A 17,983-nucleotide genomic window follows, 5' to 3' on the forward strand; every position below is an offset into this window, starting at 1 on the left:
GGGTCCGGCGGGGGTCCGCCGGCCGCCACAGGTGCCCGGATACCGCGGGCCTCGGGCGGGGGGCGGGCGGCACGGCCGGGCGGGGGTCCCCGTTCGCTCGCCCACTCGCCCGAGCGTGCGTCCGGCCGGCCTGGGTCGGTCCGTGCGGGCAGCGGCCGGGCCGGGGCGGGGGTGGCGGGGGCCCGCACAGGAAGTACCCCCGGCATCCGCATCCTGTCCCCCGCCCGCCGCCCGCGCGCCCCCGCGCCCCGGCCCCCGCCGCCGCCACTCTAGGCAGCCGCGAGCTCGGTGGGCTTAACCCTTCTCGGCCCGGCAGCTCCCCCGCGGCGGGGTGCGCGCGGCGGGGACCCCATGGTGTGGGGAGCAGTGCGCACCGCCGCCTCCCCGGGCGCGCGCGTCTGCGCGCAGGGCTTGGCGACCGGCGGTGGCTGCGCGCGGGGCTTGGCGACCGGCAGTCGCTGAGCGCGGGGCTTGGAGAACGAGAGGCGCTGCGCGGTGTGTGTGGGTGTGTGTGTGGATGGTGGTGGGGGTGTCGGTGGCGGTGGCGGTGGCGGTGGGGGTGGGGCTCCCGGCCTCAGGGCGCCTCGGCCCGGGTCTAAGTGGTGGTCAATCAGCTCTCAATGAGATGACCCTGAGTTAGTGAGAGGGCCGCATCCAGGCGCATCAGCTCTGCGGGGGCTTCCCCGTCCACACCACGGACCTCCGCCTGGACCCTGGGGCGCGAGGGCAGGCCTGCGAGGCGGGGAGTGTGCGCCAGTCTGCGCCGAGGGCTGGGCCACCCTCATGAACTGGCGAATTAAGCTCGTCCCTCTCCGGACCCCCGCCCCTTTCCAGTGTGCTCGGCCGGTGGTCAGGCTCCGTCCACGCCCCTCCCGCTGCCCTCCGTCCCCCTCCCCTCCCCTGCCCTCCCCTCCCCAGGTCCCTCTCCCCGAGGCGCCAGCTGCTTCCTGCCTGCGTCACGCTCTCCTCCGGAGGCCTCACCTGCCAGTGTCAGGGTCCCATCACCGGGCGGCACTGCCCTCGGGCAGACCTCGCTGATCCCGAGTTCTCATTACATCTCAGAGTCTCTGACGCCCCAAAGATCCGGGGTAGAGACTGCTCCTGGGTGGAGTGGGGGATGCCCACTGCGGGGGACGGAGCCTCGTGGTCACAGCGCCTCCCTCCTCACGCACACTGGGCCTCCTTGGTCCACCTTTGGACTCTTCCTGGCCTCACAGGCACCCAGCTGGGGCTTCCCCTTCGGCCGGTGCCTGAAGAGCTTGCCCCTCTGAGGGGTGACTTCGCCAGCAGAGTAGGGGCTCTGGAGGGCCGAGGGCAGCCCAGACACCCAGCTTTGGAGGTGGAAACAGCTGGGTTCCCTCAGCCGGGTAAGCTGAGGCAAGTGGTTACCTTCCACCTGTGGGTGGGACAGCGCTGTGCCCGCCAGGCGCCCAAGGATGAGTGAGCACCTCCCTCCTGCTCCTGGGAGGGGAGCCAGCTACCTCTGCCTCCTCCTGCCTCCTGGGAGACCCAGGCCCAGGGGAGGAGAGAATCCCCTCCTGGAATCTTTCACCTCCCCCTCTGCTGCTGCTTTCTAACTGCGACAAGCCTCTCCCAACGTGAAAACACACAGCCCCTCTCTCTCCTGCCCTTGGCGGCCACTCTTCCTGGAAGAGAGGTTCTGTCCCCTCGTGGTTCTGTCCACATCCCCATCTGCCCACCCTCTCCCCCCTCCAACCTGGCCTCCACCCCATCACCCCACCGGACAGCCCCCTTTAATGTCACCAGTGACCTCCATGTCACCAATCCCTCATCTTGCTACACGTCTAGGCAGCGCTGGACACTTGTCCGGTGGCCGCCAGCATTTCTAGAAGGACCTGGGCTCCCCCCGCCCACCTCGGTCAGCCCCCTCTGCCTCCTGTGCAGGCTCTGCTTCCTTCGCTGGCCTGGTTGCTCGCCTTCCCATGATGCAAATCACAGGAAAGCATCTTCACCAACCTACAGTTTCCCCGGAGTCTTCCTCCTGCCCACACCTGGGCTCCCAGCTCTAACACCAGCCACACTTTCTCCTCCTCTTCCTCCTTTTACCTTTGTTCAAGGTGACACATGTCCCTAGTTGAGTAAGTCCAATGGTTCTATGTGGCTTTCCCTGCAACAGAAATACCTCCTAACTTCTGAGTCCACTCCCATTTCTCCTGCAGTCTTGCTGCGTTTCCGATGAACGTGCTAATGGTGTTGTCACGTGGTTAGGTGGCATCTTTGACACTTTCTAGGTGGCATGTATTGACATCCTACTGTGAGAGATGTAGATGGACACCAGAGGGAAGTTTGGAACTTCAGGAATTGGAGAAAAGGCAACAGAAATGATAAACATGCATAAATGTAATAGACTTTTTCTCCTCGTAAGTTCTTTTTTTTAAAAAAATGTATTTTTATTGATGTCAGAGAGGAAGGGAGAGGGAGAGATAGAAACATCAATGATGAGAATCATTGATTGGCTGCCTCTAGCAGCCCCCCTACTGGGGATCGAGCCTGCAACCTGGACACCTGACTGGAAATCGAACCATGAGCTCCAGGTTCATAGGTCGGTGCCTAACCACTGAGCCATGTTGGCTGGGCTCGTTTTCATTTTAAAAAACTCTTGATGATGTTGAACATCATTTCCTCAGTTGAAGAAGGCATAGATGCCATTAGAACACTGCATTTTGAAGCAGCGGGAAGATTTGTTGTTTTTTTTTCTTTTCCTTTTTGTTAATCCTCACCTGAGGATGTTTCCATGGATTGTTAGAGAGAGTGGGAGGGGGGATAGAGAGAGAAACATCAATGCAAGAGAGACACATCAATTGGTTGCCTTCTACACACACCCTGGTCAGGGTCAGGGATTGAACCTGCAACCCAGGTACACACCCTTGACTGGAAACCAAACCTGAAACCCTTTGGTTTGCGGGCGGCTGCTCTAACTGCTGAGCCACACTGGCCAGGGCGGAGGGCATTTTTATTAAAGTGTGACAGGATGTGGAAAAGTGTGTATCAGCGTACAACATCAATCAACACAAACCGCACACACTGGTGTCACTGCACGAAGCAGCCTCTTCTGATTATTACCCATCCTCCACCCTCCTCTTGACTTCTAACAGCAAAGGTGGCATTTTAAAGTCTAGAAAATGCAGCTTAAAAATATATGTCCATCTTCTCCTGAAAACGGAGGTCCTGGCAGCACTCACCTGGGTCCTGGTCCCAGGCACAGCAACCATCCAGGTGCTCTCCAGTTGAGCAAAGTGCCCAGCTCCCCCTGGTGGCTAATTCTGGAACCTTCACCCATTGCCATAACCTGCCGGGTCCCTAGGGAATGGCTGGTCCTCTGCTGATGGCTAATCACGCTATTTCTGAATTTTCCGTATTAAAAAATACTGGCCCTAGCCAGTTTGGCTCAGTGGATAGAGCACTGGCCTGCAGACTGAAGGGTCCCGGGTTCTATTCTGATCAAGGGCACATGCCCGGTTGCAGGCTCAATCCCCAGGAGCGGGTGTACAGAAGGCTGCCAATTGATGATTCTCTCTTATCATTGACTAGAGGCCCAGTGCACAAAAATTCATGCACTTGGGGGTGCTCCCCAGGGGATCGGGCCTAAGCTGGCAGTCAGACCTCCCTCTGGCAGCCCGGGAGCCCTCACAGGGAGCAGGCCTAAGCCGTTAGTCAGATGTCCTTAGCACTGCCAAGGAGGCAGAGGCTCCCCCTACTGTCGCTGAGTGGAGCTCCCCCTGTGGGAGTGCACTACCACCAGGGGGCAGCTCCTGTGTTGAGTGTCTGCCCCCTGGTGGTCAGGGCGTGTCACAGCGACCAGTTGTTCTGCTGTTAGGGTCAATTTGCATATTACCCTTTTATTATATAAGATGCTACTCTCCCTCTGAAATCAATACAAATATATATTTTAAAAATACTGTGCACTGTTTCCATGTAAATGTGTGTGTGTCCAAGAGAATCGGAACATAACCGATTCTGTTTGTAGCAGCATCACTCATAAAAGCCAAAGGTTCCAATGTCCACCTCCTAATGAATGGGTGAACGTCCACACAATGGTCTCATTTGGCCATTAAAAGGAAGGCAGTGCTGCCCGGCCGGGTGGCTCAGCTGATTGGAGCATCGTCCTGTGCACCAAAAGGTTGCAGGCTTGATTCCTGGTCAGAGCACATACCTAGGTTGTGGGTTTGATCCCAATTGGGGCATTTCTGGAAGGCAGCCAATCGATGCTCTCTCTCACATCAATAGTTCTCTCCCCCTTCCTCCCCCCTCGTTAAAATCAGTAAGCATATCCTCCATGAGGATTCAAAGAAAAAGGCATGAGGGACTGACCCTGCCACAACACGAGGAACCTTGAATGCATGGCGCTCAGTGAAAGAAGCCTAACACACATGACCGCGTCGCAGGACTATTTATACGAAACGGCCAGAAAAGGCCAATCCAGAGACAGAAGATAGATGGTTGCCAGGGGCTGGGAGGAGAGGGGGTGAGATTACTGAGCGTGAGGTTCCTTTTGGGGATGATGAAACGTTTTAAAGTAGATAGTGGTCATAACCCATGGACACAGACAATAGGGTGGTGAAGGCCTGGGGTGGGGGATGGGGCAGGTTAGAAGGGGTCAGTGGGGGAAAACCAGATACTTCAGCAATATTTAATTTCTTAAAAATAAAAATAGACAGTGGTGATGGTTGCACAAGTCTGGAAGTATACTGACAACCAGTGATTTGCACACTTTGAGTAAACTGGGTGTGCAAATTTCCTCACTAAAACTTCCCGTCGGCCCTCTGCATTCAAAAATTCCCAAATGGGGATCAAAACTACTGTTTTCTAGCTTCAGGGGTTGAATTAGCAGATCATGGGTGAGGAGGCCAGTGGTATGCATTGCTCCACACCATCTATAATAATAAGAGCATAATATGCTAATTAGACCGGACAGCCAAACAACCTTCCAGACAACCTTCTAGATCAGTGGTTCTCAACCTTCTGGCCCTTTAAATACAGTTCCTCATGTTGTGACCCAACCATAAAATTATTTTCGTTGCTACTTCAGAACTGTAATGTTGCTACTGTTATGAATCGTCATGTAAATATCTGATATGCAGGATGGTCTTAGGCGACCCCTGTGAAAGGGTCATTCGACTGCCAGAGGGGTCGCGACCCACAGGTTGAGAACCCCTGTTCGAGATGAAGCTTGAACATCCTCAGTCTTAGTAGCCAGGGGGTTTCTGTCCTTTTCAGGAACACTTGGTACCAGAATTAAATTCCAAAGCCAGCCAAGTGGCAGTGGATGCTTCTCACCAAGAGCAAGTGCTTCCCTTCAGTCCTGCTCTGGCCCCAGCGGGCTTATCCATAAACAAGAACCGGGGGTGATGGAATCGAACACAAAAGAACAGGCCTTTCTGGTGTCAGTCAAAGGGAGCGGCTAGCAGTGTGTCCACCCTCCTCTCTCTGACCGTGGGGCTGGGGAGGAAGCCGCTGCAGCTCACACTGTAAGTTCTTAAAACACAGTCCACAAGTCTGCACAACTGTTTAGAAAAGATTTATTTGAACATATGAAAGAAAACTAGACCCCAATGGAACAGAGATGCCCCTTCACTGGTGACAGGCAACCGCCACAGGTTCCCGCGATCGGCGCCAGGTGCCGGCGTCAGCTGGAGACCACAGGTGCGGCCGGAGCTCACGGAGCGATGGAGGGGCCGGTGTCTACGGCAGGAGCACACCCCAATCACAGGAAGGAAGCGGACAAGTGGACGTGCAAACGCTGCTTCACACACCCGTGTCCCCGGACACACGAGACAACAGGCGCTCGGGATGGCATCTTTGAAAGACGCCCACATGGCTCCGTGGAGGGCTGGACACATTCATTTCCTTTCGTCTGTCCATCTGGACTCTCACCAACGCAGCCAGGTAGGAGGCGCCTGGGCTGCGATGTCACAGATCTCCTGCCCCGGACAGTGCTGGTGAGCAGGGGCCGCTGGCCGCCTCCCCGAGGTCCTCCTCACGGGCCGCACCCGCTCTGGAAGGCTCTCCGCCCAGGCGCGGAAGGCACGGTGCCGCTCGGCGTTGGTGGGGCCGGCCTAGCGGATGGGCCTGAATGGAAACCCCATGCCCGAGAGGAAGGTGTGCCCGGGGTGCGTGGGCAGGGCGGGGTGGGCAGCGGGGTGGGCAGGCACGGCCCCGTAGCCCAGCGGTGGCGTGTGGATGTGAGGATAGAACCCTGGTGGGAGGGCCGCGTGGGGCGACTGTGGCACGGGCCCTGAGATCACCAGCTGCAGCAGGCTGCGAACACAAGGAGAAGGGTTAGCGCGCGGATCCCAGATGGCGGCCTCTGCCACGCGGCGTCGGGCTGGCCCTAGCCCCCGGATTTGGTGCATGGGGAGGCGGGAGAGAGGCCTGGCCACACACAGCCCTCACACAGGCACCGAGAGGCACCGGAGGCGGGTACAGAACACGCAGGTCCCAGACGGGGAAACAGAACAGGGAGACGGAGGGAGGTTTGTAGTTGGGGAGGAGCAGGAGGGGGTGACAGGATGAGACTGGGACGGGACAGAAAAGAGAGGAAGTGCCAGCAGGGGAAAAGTCAGGACCCTGCATGTGACAAGGTGACAATGCGGGGGAGGGACCTGAGAAACCCTAGGTGCCCAGGAGGCGGGCACAGGACAGGGGGAGGGGCTGCAGTCCACAGGGGCAGCCTCGGTGCCTGCCTTCAGCCTCAACTGTCTACGCTTAGGGGCGTCGTGACTGAGGCTGCAGCAAGCAGGCAGCAGGCCAGCTTCCTGAGTCCTTAATGACACAAAAGCGGCTCCCGGACACCCAGAGTCCTGGACAGGCGGGACCCAGCCTGACCCCTGCAGGGCCACTCCCTTCCCACTCCCGCCCCCCAGCCACCGGCTCCTTCACTCTCAGGCCTCAGGGGCGTCCCCTCCCACCCCACCCAGGCCCCCTTCCACCCTCAGTGACCCCCAAGCCCGAGGTGCCCAGCACCTCCTCCAGCTGCGTTCTCCTCGCTCTGTTCCCGGAAATCCTCTGCCCCCCTGAATTCAATGTCACTCCCTCCTGACACTCCTTGAAGGGTTTCTTCCTCTGACCAGTTTCATCCTTTCTGACTTCAGTCTCCTCGCCCAGCAGGATCAGCAGAGCTCCTTAACCTCCAGCTGCCCAGCCCTCAGCCCCACGCCGTTAGCCTCCAAGTACCAACTCCTGGCCATTGGAAAGCCGTCTCAGGCCACCCCCTCCAGGACAGGCCTGCTCCTGGCGCTGCTCCCTCCTGCTCCCAGCCTGGCCTCTGCTTTCAACTAGAACAGTGGTTCTCAACCTTCCTAACGCCGCGACCCTTGAATACAGTTCCTCATGTTGTGGTGACCCCCAACCATAAAATTATTTTCGTTGCTACTTCATAACTGTAATGTTGCTATTGTTATGAATCGTCATGTAAATATCTGATATGCAGGATGTATTTTCATTGTTACAAAGTGAACATAATTAAAGCATAGTGATGAATCACAAAAACAATATGTAATTATAAGTGTGTTTTCCGATGGTCTTAGGCGACCCCTGTGAAAGGGTCATTTGACCCCCAAAGGGGTCGCGACCCACAGGTTGAGAACCGCTGAACTAGAAACATTTCCGAAGTGAGTTGCCAGTGTCTGCTTTTGGTGGATACAATGTCCCATCCTGAGGTAACACTACAGACTCACTAACACTCCCCCAGCCACTGGCCACATGACGACCTTTAGTGGAAACCTGCCTGTTCTGGTGTCACTGCCCAGTGACTGAGCATCCCCGCCCAGGGGAGCGTTAGGCTGCCTCCAGGTTTCTGCTAATAAAACTGCATTTGCATGAAACATTTTTGTGCATAACTTTTGCTTCTTAGAGTCGGTGAGATTAATTAGATTAAGTAGAACCCCTAAATTATGGAAATAGCAGTAAAAGTGACAGCAGCTAACCCTTCTTAAATACTCAACAAAACAAGCATTGTTCCAAGTGCTCCCATGAGGAGGCAGGAGGACATGCGGCTGGTACAGTCACTTTCTGGACTTTCCAGAGAAGGGAGGCGGTGGGAGGTAGGGAATCTGCCCGAGGTCACACTGAGAGGAAGCAGCGAGGCGGGAATTCTTCCTGGAAGCTGTATGACCACAGTTCCTGCTTTCCACCCCAGGATCACTGCTTCCCCAAAGGACAACACCACCATTATGCAGAGTCCCAGATGGCGCAGGCCGTGCTGAGAAATTCACAAGTGTCACCCGCTTGGTCCTCACTATAACCCAGGAGGGAGGTGAGTCAGTGCCCCATTTTACAAGGGGGTCCACCGAGGCTCAGAGACAGGCAGAGACGGCCCAAGCACCACAGCAAACCAGACAGAACCACGCTCAGCTCCGGGCAGTGCCGCAGGATGCCCAGGCGCTGGCCTGACCGACACACTGTGCCCGAGGGCTGTGGCTCTGCCCGATTTCCCAAAGGGCTACCCAGCTCAGAGTCACCAGCATCGCGCACCAACGTCACCGCAAAGCTGTGGACGCACAGCGCGTAGTGAGCGTGACGCTCTAAGTTGATTCCGGTTTCTTTCCTCGACTCCAGCAAGATGACCACCTTTTCACCTTTTTTATCTTTGATTTACCCCGACTTGGCCTTCCTCTCATGTGGGTTATGTCCTCACATCTGTCCCCTCTTATCATCAGTCCTTAAGGGCCTCCTTATATACAGAAGCTTTGGAGCCTGCGGGCCAGGACAGGGGTCCACCCTGCCCTGCACCCCCCTTCACCCCCCACCCGACCAGAAGCCTTGAGAGGGCACTTACTTGTTGTGGGGGAGCCTGGAGCACAAGGTCCTCAGATCATCTGAAACCAAGGAGACAGGTCATTGAGGAACGGACGGAGAAAACAGGATGGAATGTTCTCTGGCGGCTGCTGAGGGGGCCAGTGAGACGGCAATGCTGCCCGATACTCCAGTTACCCGGCATCGTTCAGAAGCTGTGTTCTCTCTTTCCTCGGCGTTTGCTTTAACAAATGGGGCCCCAAATAGACTCCCTCGCTTAGGGAAGTGGCAGCTCTATCGGCAACGTGTCCGAAGCTGGGAAAGGCCCCGAGGCAGGGCTCTCCCCAGGCAGATCAGCCGCCCGGGGCAGCAAGAGCCTGATGAGAGGGAAACCCGTCACCACAGACCACAGCTTGGGGGCACGGGCAGCTCTGGGAGCCAACGGTTCAAAGGGGAGCACAGCCCTAGCTGGTGCGGCTCCGTTGGTTGGAGTGTCGCCCTGAACACCAAAGGCTGCTGGTTCGATTCCTGGTCAGGGCACATATCCAGGTTGTAGGTTTGATCTGCGGTTGGGGCGCCTATGGGAGGCAACTGAGCCATGTTTCCCACTCACATCAATGTTTCTCTCTCCCCCTCTGCCTTCCTCTCTCTCTGGAATCAATGACCAAAAAAAAAAGGGGGGGGGGGGGGGGCAAACACAGGTGTGTCACCAGCACAGGCTCATTCGCCTGAGAGCCATCAAGCACTAAAATGCAGAATTAAGGAACCTTAAAACAGGGGAGGGGAATGCTTTATGCATTTCAATCTATGCATTTTACTGCATGTAAATTATGCCGCAATAAAAAAGGAATTAAAGGGAATCTTCTGCAGAAAAAGAAGCTTGCCTGAGGGGAAGATACTAAGCTCTCACACCTGTCGAGGTGTCCCAGTCCTGGCAGCGATGGCCAGGAGCACAGCGACACCAGGTCACAGTGCTCTGCCTGGGGATGTCCCGAGCCTCCCCCTCCTCCCCGTTCACTAACGGGAAGAAGCCCCAGAAGAGGCAGCGCTCAGTCCTGGCCCAGGAGCCCCGTGTTCTGTGGGGTGGGCTGTGGTGTCCCTCCCCCAGGAAGGCCTAGGCGGGGGCCACCCACCTCTCGTGCACAGCAGGGCTCCGGAGGCCATGGCCACCTGCAAGGCCTGGGCGAGGCGGTCCAGGCAGAGCTCGATCTCCTGGGAGGCGTTGAGGGGGTTCAGCTCGTCCGCCAGCCGGCTGATCTCCTCGACCAGCGGGACCATGTGGTCGAACAGGATGAGCCCCAGGCGCCCGTAGAGGTTCTTCTCGGTGAGGTGCACCTGCAGCACCATGAGCACCTGCAGGACGCTGAGGTGCAGCTTGGAGTACAGGAGGTGGGGGTCCCTGTCCAGCCCGGCCGAGTCCGGGGCGGCTTTGGCGGCGACGTGGCCATTGGACAAGGAGGGCTTCTTCTTCCTTTTATAAGCCAGAGGGGCTTTCACGCACCAGCGGATCAGTCCAGTGAGCGGGGTGAGCTCTAAAAACCCTATTGGGAGGTTGGCTGCAATCGGAGTATTTAAAAAGGTGATGAGAATCAACCTCGAGTCCTCGAAGATCCAGGAGACAATCATTTCAAGCAGGTCCAGCGGCGGGATGAGGTCGTCTGCAAAACACGCCGAGTCAGGAGGGGCTCCGGCCCCAGGGACAGAGTGGGCGGAGGGGGATGGAGCCCTAGGTTCACGGTACTCGTCACCCCACACCCACATTATCTACTTCTCTGCTCGTCTGTTTTCTGTCCCGTTCCCTGGACATCCCCTCCACGAGGGCTGGGACTCCTGCCTTAGTGACAGGGCCGCCTGGCCGAGGCAGGGCTCGAGAAATACTCGTGAGCTCAGCAATTCCCGAGAACTCCACCGCCTTGAGGAAAGTTCGTTCTGTGTCATTTTAAATCAAATCCCACACCTCTCATGTCCAAGCTTCACACCACACTCCGCCCCTCCCTTGAGAGTACGTTTCGCTGCGGTGTTGGCATCTCCTCCAGGCTCAGGAGTTACGGTGGCCTTCGAGGAGCAGAGATCAGCCAGGGATGTCAGCTGCCAAGGGCCACCTCAGCTCCCTGTCTAAGCGACAGCCTGACCTCCCGTGACCCTAGGACCTGGCGCGTTCTACGGCTTAGACAGAGAAGAACAATAAAAACAAACATTGATATTGACTTTGGGCTTACGATGTTCCCGGCAACGGTCTAATTCCTTTCCACAGATGAACACATGTAACCCTCAAACCACCCCAGAGGAAACTGAGGCACAGGGACGGTAATTTCCCCAGGACTCGGCAAACGTATGTGGTGGGCCCAGGCCTGACCCCAGGTGGCCCGGCTCTTAACGAGGCCACACGACGTGGCCCTGGGATTGGCGTGGCCCTGGGATTGGCGTGGCCCTGGGATCAGCGTGGCTCTGGGATCGGCGTGCGATACCCTTCGGTGGCTGTGCAGGAAGTGGGCTGTGCTCCCCTCAGCTCAGGACAGAGCCCCGCCAGAGCCAGCACGACAGGAGTGTGGGGGTGGGGAGATGGCGGTGAAAGGCTCTGAGGCTCTTTCTCCCTGAGATGCTGCCTGTGTTTGGGTGCTACGCCACCGCACCCACCCCCACCAGTCCAATTCCTTCTGCTATGAAGTGATGGCAACAGCAGGGAGCAGCTGCCTATGACTCTTATGCGACAACATAAACAGTGGGCGACCCTGTGTGTGATCCCCAATTCCCACCGAGACACTCCTGCCTGGGAAACACCAGTCTCACACCACTTCTCTGGCATACGCTCCCGCCTTCCCCCCCTGCACCCGACCTAAGCTGAGGCGCCTCTGAGAACCTGAAGGCAGGTTACGCGTGTGAGCCTGTGTGTACATGTGCGCACTCGAGTACGTAATCCCTACGACCTTCCTACGAACAGACCTGAGCTCTCAGCTCCATTCGAGCCTCAGAGGTCCTGCTGGGTTCGGGGAGCTCCTCCCTTTGTGTGGCCCTGAGGCACTGACCCCCCGGGAATCTCTCCTGCCCCCAGGACCCCCCGGGGGCAGCAGCTTCGCCATTCTGATGGCAGAGCCCGACCCGGCCCTCTAGGGCTGCCCCTGTGCGCCGGGGATCCCGCTTCTCCGAACTCAGCAGTCGCACACACTCAGTACGCACAGCTTTTCACATGTCAATCAACCTCCACAAAACAGTTTACTGACATGCCGGACTGGCAAGCTGGCTTGAGAGAAAAAGACCAGGGCCCACATCCATTCTAGAACATTAGTGGTGTTCTCTGAACGTCATTTCTTTTTCCATGTTAGTCAACCCCTTCCCAATACTAAGGCCAATTTCTGTCCCTGTTGACCTAGAACAGTGGTCGGCAAACTGCGGCTCGCGAGCCACATGCGGCTCTTTGGCCCCTTGAGTGTGGCTCTTCCACAAAATACCACATGTAGGTGCGCACGTACAGTACGATTGAAACTTCGTGGCCCATGCACAGAAGTCGGTATTTTGTGGAAGAGCCACACTCAAGGGGCCAAAGAGCCGCATGTGGCTCGCGAGCCACAGTTTGCCGACCACTGGCCTAGAATAACTGAAGACGAAAAGGGCAACTAGGAAGCGGTAAACTAGGTTTAACTAAATCTTTCCTAATGGGAAGCAAAGCCCTGAATAGTGCTCCCAACTACTAACAGCTATTAGCTACTAGATCAAGATAACAGACAGCTGCCCTAGCCAGTGTGGCTCAGTTGGTTGAGCATCATCCCAGGCACCAGGAGTTCACCAGTTCGATTCCTGGTCAGAGCACATGCCTGGGTTGTGGGCTCGATCTCCCAGAGGGGGCGTGTAAGAGTCAGCGGTCGCTGTTTCTCTCTCACATCTGTTTCTCTCTCTCTCCCCTCCCTTCCCCTCTCTCTCAAATCAATAACTTCCTTTTCTTTTCTTTTTTTAATGGAGACTGTTTGTCAGTCCTTGAGGGCAAGAGCCGAGGGCAGAGCAGGAACCTGGAAGAGAAAATCGGCTCTGAGCAGCTCTGCAGAGCAAGCTGCTCACCAGGGCGAGGCCCGAACTGCCCGAGTGGAAATCAGGGCCACAGCTCTTGCCCCAATTCAACCAGAGCTGGGAAGCTCTTTATTGGGTGTCTTCACTGGGAGTCTGCATGAAATCTGACCACAGGGACAAGACTTCTCCCAGCTGAAGTCCAATGCCATCTAAGGGCCACCTGAGGACCCCTCCTGGCATCTTGCTAAGGAAGTCTCCAAATCCTCACCACGCCCGGCTGGTGTGGCTCAGTTAGATTTGATTCCCGTTCGGGGCACATGCCTGGGTTGTGGGCTCGATTCCGTGTGGGGTGTGCAAGAGGCAGCCGATCAGTGATTCTCTCTCATCATTGATGTTTCTATCTCTCTCTCCCTCTCCCTTCCTCTCTCTGAAATCAGTAAAAATATATTAAAAATAAAAATAAAAACCTCACTGAGAGCAGCCCCGAGGGCCCACCTCCTAGTTCTAGGCCCTGAGGACACATCACACTGAGGAAGGCCCGTTGCCAAAATGTTTCATTTGCATCTTCTCAGAAGGAAACAAAGAAATCCAAATTGAGGGACATTCTGCAAAACAACAGGCCCGAGCTCTCTGAACAGTCAGTGCCTAAGACATGTTTTTAACCGCTGGGGACTGTCCTAGACTTAAAGGCCAAAGCGACATGACGGCTCCGTGCGATGCATGCTCCTGAGCTGGGTCCTGCGTTCTCCCGACCCGCCGGGGGGAGAGGAGGCTCCCAGAGACATAACTGAGACCAGCAGGGAGGTCTGAACACAGGCCATCTGAGAGACAGCCAACCGTGTCCTCGCGATACTCCATTCTCAGGTGCGGCAAGGATGCCGTGGTTATGCAAGCGAAGGGCTGTTCTGAGGAAGCACGTGCGTAAGCACTTGACATTGGCAACAAACGCAAAAGCTCCGGGAAAAACACCTGTGAGTGTGGACAGGCGGGAGGAAGGGCAGAAGGGCACACATTACCCATCGGGGAGTCCAGGTGAGCTACGTACCTGACGACAGGTCGTAAAGCGCGGTGACGGAGGTGATGAACTGGCAGCAGAAGCGAGGGCTGGCGCTGAAGATCTGCCTCAGCGTCTGCACGGAGCCGGGCACCAAGCAGCAGTAGTCATCCACCAGGGCCCTGGCCAGCCGCACGCAGTAGACCACGGGCGTCCGCTGCAAAGAAGCCACAGCGCGTGACCACGGGGGGTCGCGGGCTGGCGACCGGCAGCTGCGCACATCTGGTGAAACCCGGCCCCCAGCCCTGGCAGAACCCTCCAGCGGGCAAGGACCTGGAGGGCTGGCTCTGCCGCAGGGGTTGGCAAACGCAAGCCCGCAGCCCAACTGCACCCCCTCGGCTGCTGTGAACGCGGTGGTCCTGACACAGCCCTGCGCACAGGCTCGCCTACTGTCTCAGGCTGCTGTGACAGACACGACAAGATCCGCAAAGCCTAAGATATATATTATCTTGCCTTTCCATAAAAGGCCTGCCGAGCCTTGCTTCGAAGCTTCCTTAGGAAAAGATCATTTCTGACACCTTCTGTGAACCTGCAGTTGAGACTCCAACGGTAAAAATTAACGGCCGCTCCCGCCTAAAGGGCCCCGGAGAGTCGGGGAACTATCTCGGGGGTGAGAGCGGCCCCTCCATTCTTACAGCTCTGCCCTCCCACAGGCTTCCCTGACACTTTCCGGTCCTACATCCCCACTCGCCCCGGCCTTCTCCCTCGCACTCAGGTGCCGATCTGTAAGTACTGCCACGTTCAACGCCTGCCCGGGACGCCACAGTCCCAGGCCCCATCGTGGCCTCCAGGGCAAACTGCAAGGAGACAGCGGGCCGGACGGTCCGTTCAGGCTAAACTCTGCCCACGATGCCGCACCACCCACCTCTGCCTTTCCCCGGGAGGAGGCTGCAGCCCCTCCCAGTGCGGCAAACCCCGACCCAGACCACAGAGACCCCGTCCTGCTGTTCCCATCTGCTCTCCTGCTGCCCGAATGCCAGCACGACTGCGCCATGAGAGAGAGAGAGAAATCCTGTGATGGTCACAAGATGCTAAGCTTGACTTCACTAGGCTGTCAGGGATAGAGGTAATCTTGAGGTTAAAGACAGCGCACATGATCAATTCAGATGCCCCAGAAATCATGCTGATGAGAATTAAGGCACAGACTCCACTGAGATTTGCCTGTGTACTACCAAAAAAAAACCCAAAAAACAAAAATGTATCTTTTTGCTAGCCAAAATTCTTAAAAATTAATTTTAGAGAGAAGTATCGATTTATTGTTCCACTTGGTTGATTCTTGTATGTGTCCTGACCGGGGATCGAACCCACAACCCTGGCGTATGAGGACGATGCTCCAACCAACTGAGCTACCCAGCCAGGGCTTGCTAGACAAATTTTAATGATAAAGATTACAAGATGCCCTGGCCCGGTGGCTCAGTTGGTTGGAGTGTCACCCCATACACCAAAAGGTTGCCGAATTTGATTTGGGTCAGGGCACACACCTAGGGTGCAGGTTCAATCCCCAGTTGGGGTGGATACAGGAGGCAGGCAATTGATGTTTCTCTCTCACATAGATGTTGCTCTCTCTCTCTCTCCAAAAAAAATCAATAAAAACATATCCTTAGGTGAGGATTTTAAAAAAAAGGTTACAAAAAAAATATTTAAATACAATTTTTAAAAATAATTTCAAGAAGCTGGGAATGAACAGGTTTGTGAAACTGAATGCAATAAATTCTTTTAGCATAGCTGAGAATATTAATAAATCTCACTTAAGCCCTAGCTGGTGTGGCTCAGTGGGCAGAGCATTGGCCTGCGGACTAAAGGGTTCTGGGTTTGATTCCAGTCAAGGGCACATGCCCAGGTTGCAGGCTTGATCCCCAGTGAGGGGTGTGCAGGGGACAGCCAATCAATGATTCTCTCTCATCATTGATGTTTCTATCTCTCTCTCCCTCTCCCTTCCTTTCTGAAATCAATAAAAATGCATTTTTAAAAAACCTGTTAATTACTCTAAGTAGGTTATCAAATTTTCAAAGACTCTAACAAAAAAGGAAAACAAAATGTATCTTCCGAAATACCATCTAACAAAACATCAACTGTAAAGAGACACTTTTCCTTTGATATTTAAAACACTCTAGAGGCCTAGCCGGTTTGGCTCAGTGGATAGAGCATCAGCCTGCGGACTGAAGGGCCCCAGGTTTGATTCTGGTCAAGGGCATGTACCTCGGTTGCGAGCCCAATCCTCAGTGGCGGCCGTGCAGGAGGCAGCCAACCGATGATTTACCTCTCTCATCGATGTTTCTATCTCTCTATCCCTCTCCCTTGCTCTCTCTCTAAAAAGTAAATAAATAAAAACACTCTGGAAAGCTCTTATGTCCCTCTCCGTTAGAACAGCCACCCACTCTGTAATGCCATCCTAGGACAATGCAAACAACACCCATGCCGACCGACCTAACTGTATAGAAGACAAGCAAACGTGCCACAGTGACACGTAATGATCTTAAAGAAACAAATCCTACCTCTGAGGCTGCATGCAGAGCTGTTTTCACAACCCCACCTATCACTTTCAACTAAGAAAAGGGATTTTTCACTTGTTCCGAAGACAGAGCCTTTCTTTTTTAAACTAATGTTCCATCACAAGCTACTGTTTTCTCAAGAATGATTATTATTTGTATGTAAAGATAGGTCTGGGGCATCAGCATACGGGGTAGTGACATCAAGTAGACAGATAGCACGCGGCAAAGGCCTCTCAAGAAACCCAATTAATTGAACATTCCTCCCCGGGGACTGGGGAGGAGGCTATTTCCAGAGAAGTACCTGGAGCCAGGAGGCCGCGCACTCCAACACCGGGATACGACACACAGCCACTGCCATGGAGACCAGTTTCCCCAACAAGCTCATCCGGCTGTCATCCGCTTTGTTCCCTTGGGGGCTGAAAAGGGACGAGAAAATAATCTGCCGGACAGAGTCCTTGGATTGGTCCTGGAAATAATTGCACATGATTTCAAGAAGTTGAAGCTCCTGAAGTGAATTCAATCTCTATAAAAACAAACCCGGGAGAAGCGATGAGACACTTGGCTTCAGCATGCACATTCATTCAGACAGTAAGAACACAGGGCCGCTCCCTTCCCCGGGGGACCCCCCCCCCCCGAGCCCGGTGCCAGGGGGGCACCTCTGCCGTTACTCCCAGGAAAGGCCACTGCACAGCACTGTGCACCCTCCCGGGCCCTCAAGGTGTCTCCCTAACGCCAGGGCAGCACGGCTGTCACCGCCGCGCCAAGCGGGCACTCGGCGGAGCCATGCCCAGGACCCAGGGAGGTCGTTAGGGCTGCGAGGAGCCAGGCCACGGGCGCGAGCAAGCCCGGCTGCGAAGGGCGCTGCGGGCCGGCTAACATCGCCGCCGCGACGGGGAGAGGGCGCAGCGCCCTCCGGCCGCGGTCCCCCGGCCGCCCAGCCGCCGCACCTTGGGCTGCGCGCCGCGCTCCTTGGGCACCTGGTACACGAACTCCTCGAGCAGCTCCACGGGGCCCTTGTCCACGAGCGGCAGCGGCGCGCTCTGCAGCTGGCTGCTGAAGTAGATGTCCAGGTGGTACAGCACCTCCTTGGCGGCGCTCAGCGCGTCCCGGCGCAGCAGCGAGTGGCGGATGTCGCTCATGGCGCGGCCGCCGCCGTCCGGGGCGCCGCGAGCGCGGCGGGACTTCCGCCCCGAGCCCCGCGGACGCGCCCGCCGCCCTGGAGACAAAGAGGCCGCGACCCGCACCCCGCCCGCCGAGCCGGGCCTGGGCCGCGGCGCCCGCCCGCCCGCCGCTCCCGGCTCGGGCCCGCTCAGGGGGCCATCTCCTCCGGTAGCCAGCGGGGAACCCGGGGGTGCGACCGCCGCGCCGCCGCCGACAGCTCGGGAGCCAGACGCCGCGGAGGCGAACGGCGGGGGAATGCCGAGCGCGGCGACGGCGGCCCGCAGGGGTCAACAGCCTCGGGAGGGCGCCACCTGGCGGCGATGTCTGCGGTGCGGAAGGGCGCCGCCGCGGCCGGAGGTGCGCCCGCCCCGCCCGCCGGCCCCGCCCCGTCCCTCCCCTCCCCGCCGGCCGCGCCCCGCCCGCCGGCCCCGCCCCGTCCCTCCCCTCCCCGCCGGCCCCGCCCCGCCTGTCCCTCCCCGCCGGCCCCGCCCCCGCGCCGCGAGACCGCCTCCGGGCCTGG

The 17,983-nt window shown here is 56.9% G+C and overlaps 1 protein-coding gene across 2 annotated transcripts; it reads right to left on the bottom strand.

Moving 5' to 3' along the window:
• Positions 1 to 5,523: 5,523 nt before the first annotated feature.
• On the bottom strand, positions 5,524 to 17,710 carry INTS15 (integrator complex subunit 15). 2 transcript variants are annotated; one of them, XM_070414323.1, is made up of 6 exons: positions 17,280 to 17,710; positions 16,604 to 16,825; positions 13,802 to 13,967; positions 9,888 to 10,412; positions 8,798 to 8,837; positions 5,524 to 6,279 (listed from the first exon to the last, which is right to left on the bottom strand). In XM_070414323.1, exons 1-6 carry the CDS (start codon positions 17,439 to 17,441, stop codon positions 6,078 to 6,080), a joined length of 1,317 nt encoding a protein of 438 aa, XP_070270424.1. In that variant the 5' UTR covers positions 17,442 to 17,710; the 3' UTR covers positions 5,524 to 6,077. The 2 variants fall into 2 exon arrangements, with proteins under 2 accessions (XP_070270424.1, XP_070270423.1); XM_070414322.1 differs by having other exon boundaries at positions 17,250 to 17,710.
• Between the last annotated feature and the right edge of the window lie 273 nt (positions 17,711 to 17,983).

Source organism: Myotis yumanensis, unplaced genomic scaffold (assembly GCF_028538775.1).
Source record: "Myotis yumanensis isolate MYYU_CA2020_CCGP unplaced genomic scaffold, mMyoYum1.0.hap1 SCAF_5, whole genome shotgun sequence".
In the NCBI taxonomy this organism is placed as follows: domain Eukaryota; kingdom Metazoa; phylum Chordata; class Mammalia; order Chiroptera; family Vespertilionidae; genus Myotis; species Myotis yumanensis.